The 4,912-nt window shown below is 28.8% G+C and overlaps 2 protein-coding genes across 3 annotated transcripts; one reads left to right on the top strand and one right to left on the bottom strand.

The window, feature by feature from the left end:
- Positions 1-6: 6 nt before the first annotated feature.
- LOC108770276 (putative nuclease HARBI1) lies at positions 7-1,790 on the top strand. Of its 2 annotated transcripts, none has more exons than XM_018521772.1 (5): positions 7-294; positions 408-548; positions 633-919; positions 1,038-1,626; positions 1,718-1,790. In XM_018521772.1, the coding sequence occupies exons 1-5, from the start codon at positions 242-244 to the stop codon at positions 1,725-1,727; spliced, it is 1,080 nt and encodes a 359-aa protein (XP_018377274.1). In that variant the 5' UTR covers positions 7-241; the 3' UTR covers positions 1,728-1,790. The 2 variants fall into 2 exon arrangements, with proteins under 2 accessions (XP_018377274.1, XP_018377273.1); XM_018521771.1 differs by having other exon boundaries at positions 405-548.
- LOC108770277 (uncharacterized) lies at positions 1,444-4,265 on the bottom strand. Its single transcript, XM_018521773.1, has 5 exons — positions 3,907-4,265; positions 3,499-3,817; positions 3,278-3,397; positions 2,988-3,127; positions 1,444-1,517 (listed from the first exon to the last, which is right to left on the bottom strand). Exons 2-5 carry the CDS (start codon positions 3,614-3,616, stop codon positions 1,497-1,499), a joined length of 399 nt encoding a protein of 132 aa, XP_018377275.1. The 5' UTR covers positions 3,617-3,817; positions 3,907-4,265; the 3' UTR covers positions 1,444-1,496.
- Positions 4,266-4,912: the final 647 nt, after the last annotated feature.

Raw genomic sequence — 4,912 nt, 5'->3', positions numbered from 1 at the left:
TTATGCCCGTTTCCACCAAAGTCGTTCAAAATTTGAACCGAGTTTAAACTCCGATCAACGACATTTTGCGTTCCACCAACTTTTTAGAAGAAGTTCAAATCGGTTGAACGGCGTTTATTATGAACGCCCATTTTTGGTCGGTTAACAAGTTTGAACGTCGTTTAAGCAGAAGCTAACACGAAATATTTTAAGGTTATGTGCATTGTCTTCTTGATATAGAATATACAAAAAAACAAGTATTATGGCATATTACAATATTTTATCATCATCTGACGACGATGAAGATATAATCCGGTAAAAACATTTATAATATTGTATATGTTTATAAATATTTATACATGTTATTTATATGTATTTATGTATATTTCATATATGAAAAATTTTTTACCGGGATATATCGACAGAAGACCCAAAAGATTTAAACAACGCATGAACTATTTTGACGATTTGGACGATATCGAATTTAAAATGAGATTTCGCCTAAACAAAAACAGCGTTCTTCTAATATTAAACCACATAGAAGAAGTATTAATATTTCGATCAAACAGGTATGTATATCTTTATTATTATTTTATTATCCTTATATCATATAGTTATTAATAACTGATTAATATAAATATTTATTTTTGCAGAAATAATCCTATATCTCCAATGCAGCAACTTCTCTTAACATTAAGATTTTATGCAACAGGATCTTTTATAATATCTGCAGGTGATTTTGCTGGAGTAAGCACTACTAGTGCCCACAGAATTATTCATCGTGTTACGAACGCAATTGCCAGACTTCGAGCACGTTTTATGAAATTTCCTACTACAAATAATGAAATAAAAAAACAACAATTGGAATTTTATAAAATCTCTCGATTTCCTAGAGTTGTAGGTTGTATAGATTGTACACATGTTCGAGTTCAATCGTTTGGTAAATACATAATTTTATTTATATTTTCATCATACATACCTATTTTGGTAAACTATATAAATAGAAACGCTGGAAATTATTATAAGGTTTTAAACTTGTTTTATTTATTGTATTGTAGGTACTGAAAATGCAGAACTATTTAGAAATAGAAAGGGATATTTTTCTTTGAACGTGCAAGTTGTGACAAATAGTAATTTAGAAATTACTGATGTAGTAGCTCGATGGCCTGGATCAACACACGATAGTACTATTTTTAATAATAGTCAATTGCGTGGTACATTTGAACAAGGAATACATAGAGATGGACTGTTATTAGGTGATAGTGGTTACCCTATAAAATCATATTTAATGACACCATTATTAAATCCACGAACTCCTGCTGAACAGCTTTACAATGAATCGCATATACGTACTCGAAACATAATTGAGCGGCTGTTTGGAATTTGGAAAAGACGTTTTCCAGTTTTAGCTTTAGGACTACGTTTGCAATTGAACTCAGTAATGGCTGTAATAGTAGCTACTGCTGTTTTACACAATGTTGCTCGTCAAAATGGAGATGAAGAGCCACCTGAAGATCCTAATTTAAATCTTCCAGCACCTTGGGACGAAATATTCAATTATGGCAATATAAATCCTGATAATGCAGACTACAGAAATAATGATAATGCAGCTGACAGAAGAATACTTATTAACGACTATTTTCAGAGGCAAAGAAAAATAATACAATATATACATATTTTACTTTTATAAATTATTAAAAGTAATATATATTAATAATTACACTTCTGTTTGTTACAGTTTATTGTAAATTTTGACAAAGGAATCGAAGAAAACATCGGCTGAAATAAAGTATTATATTTTAAAAATAAGCATTTATATTATTGTAATATTAATTAATTCGATATAAATAAATGTATTGTATTTCTTGAAAACATATTGTGCTTTTCTCATATAAAACATTAATAATATAATATACTTATTATATTTATATTTATTTTATAGAGCAAACTATTCATATAAACTTTGTATCAATAACAAAAATGATATTTATGTTAAATAAATAAACTTATTTGTTAATCACGCCTCTTTAGCAAAACAAATCAAAATCATTTGGCAGTAACTATATATGAGGTTATAAATGTAGCGAGAGTTTATGCAAGTAAAGTAAAATACAAGTAAGTGTAAAATACTATTCCACTCATAATCTCATATGTATGCATAAAAAAAACAAAAAGTAATCTTTCTCTAAAATTCATTCAGGAATAACATCTTTGGTTTTTTAAAAGACTTATGATAATAATAATAATAATAGTATGTATTGATGATAATAACAATAATAGCGATAATAGTGAATAATAATGAATGAATAATTTTAAAAATTCCTTCGAACTTTAGGATTTCTTTCGAATTTTAAAATAATTGACAAATAGAATTTTGTTATTATTTTTAAAAATAATAAAAACTTTTACTTATAACAAATGTTTTACTTATAACAAAGAAAAAATATATAAATATGCATATTAGGTTTATAACACGTTTTTAAATTTTAGTCGTTCTTTTTCTAAAATCAATGTCTTAAATTCTAATTCCTTCTGCATTATGTCAATTTGCAATTTTTCTTTTTGCAATAGTGTTTCTAAAATTTTAATTTCAAATTCATGTCTTTCGTTTCCATTACTTATCATTAAATTTACTAATTCTGTTTTACTATCTGCTAATGTATCACATTTTTTATTATTAACATTATTTTTTTGTTTTAATTGATTACTTGTTTTTTTTATGGTTCCTTTAAGTGCTGATGGCATAACATTTTCTTTTGATTTTTTATTTTGGTTAGTACTAGCTGAATAATCCATAAGTGGCACAGACTTATTTGTGTTTGTTGATGTTCTGAGTGGAGTGCTAATTTGTGTTTGTAATTTTTGGGGATTACAATTTTTCCAATTTAATTTGTTTTTTTGAAGAAACTGTAAAATAACAATGAATAACAATGAAATACAAAGGATTACACAGCGCTCATATAATATTTTACACATTATTATAAATAATATTATTCGTTATTAATTACGTTTAATACGTCTTCCTCCTTATCAGATTCATCATTGTCTTTTTTGCCATCAGTCTCATCTTCTATATTATCTTCGGTTATTTCTATAACATTTTCACTTGCTTTACGTAGCCATTCTTCATCAAATGCTTCAACATCGTCTGTAATATAAATAAAATAACATTACAATAAAATGCATTAGGAGAAATAATTTAATTACATATAACTAATTGTAAGATTATTAAATGAAAAATATTTTATGGACTTAATTATAAACATTATAAAAATAAAATATAATGTATTATACATACTATCAAATCCTGCAATGCAATCACTATCTAAATCATTCGATAGGCCTTCTACTGCCGGTCTTATTATTTCTCGGACTTGTTCAGCTATTGGATCACTTATAGCCTTATATTGTCCTCCACCTACAAAAATACACAGCTTTTTTATTACAGATATTTGATTGTAATTAAAGTATATCGTTGCTTATTTATGTAAAGTTTACATATATCAAACAAGTAACAACCTGTTTTATAAATTGCCTGTTTCTCCTCAGCAAATTGTTTTTTTGTTCTTTTCTTTATATTTTCCCAACATGTTTTTAGAGACTGTACAGTTTGTACAACTCCTTTAGAACGAGACATAAAATTTATTCACAAATTCTCCCAACAATCTTCTTTTTCTTTCATAGAAATACTATTTGTTGTTTTATTTTCTAATATTTTACATCTTTCTTGTATTAATTCGATAAGAAGCATTTTTTCAGATTCACTAAAATTTTTGGTTCTTTCTTTTTTATTTGCTTGGTCCATTTGTACATGTATATCTATTTTTATAAAGAGACTCTAAACACAGAAAAGAAACAATTTAATTTATTTAATGCAAGAGATTATATAATATCTATTTTATACCATAAATTAGGTTAAGAAATTACTTCTAGAAATTGCTCTTGCTTGTCGATTATCTGTGTTTATATATTCCAATATTTGATACAATATTTGAATAATTATACTGATCTATATATATCAGCAACAAGACTTTTTAACATACAACGATAACAATTTGTTGTCAAAATAACTGATTGACGACGAAAAACCATGCGTTGATTATAATTAGGTTAGATTTTTATTATGACATGTGATACACTCTTTAGCTGTCCACCAATCACATCATTTGTTACTAAATACAATTCGAGTTAGCAGTGTTAGCACGCATTAGATATACGTTCAGTTGATCAGAACGAAGGTAAAGTTGAAGGAAAGTAAAATAAGTTGACCGAAAATTAAACTGCGTTCAAAGTTGAACGCAGTTCACAAGAACTCTGAACTGAACCACTTTGGAGGAAATGGGCCTTAATTAATCAAAATTACACTTGAACAGACTCGAAACACACTCTGATAGCGTTTTCGGCCCGATCGGGTTTGCACCAACCTGGGTTGGATTAATCTTTCCTATTGGTTGATGTCACACGCTCTACCAATAGGAGAGCGCAAAATGCCATTAATCCAACCCAGGTTGGTGCAAACCCGGTCGGGCCGAAAACGCTATAACTCTGCTCCCGAGCAGAGGCGAAGTGTGTCGATTGAGTTTGAACAAAATTGTAAATGGAAAGCGACGTGTGTCGATTTGTGTCAAGTGTGTCGACTGTGTCTCCTAAAAGGAAAGCAGCCATCGCATATTGCACACATGTATCGTTGATTGTACGTACCAAGCTAAGAGAGTTCATTGGAAGATTATTTTTTTAAGAAGATTTTATATTTCTATCTCACATTATCCTACACGTCTTATCTTGTTTGACATAGTTTAAAGGCAGTTTCATAGGATGTCGGCCATGTTTAGTACTCTCCTTAGCACTTTTGTCATACTGACTAGAGTCCTATAGCGTTTTCGATTGGGGTGCACTGGCTGCACTCAGTGTCAAGAGCGTGTTCGATTGGCAG

The sequence above is a fragment of the Trachymyrmex cornetzi genome, unplaced genomic scaffold (assembly GCF_001594075.2).
Source record: "Trachymyrmex cornetzi isolate Tcor2-1 unplaced genomic scaffold, Tcor1.1 scaffold991, whole genome shotgun sequence".
NCBI classification, from domain to species: domain Eukaryota; kingdom Metazoa; phylum Arthropoda; class Insecta; order Hymenoptera; family Formicidae; genus Trachymyrmex; species Trachymyrmex cornetzi.
The sequence above is the reverse complement of the archived record's forward strand: the minus strand, read 5'-3'. Positions and strand labels throughout refer to the sequence as shown.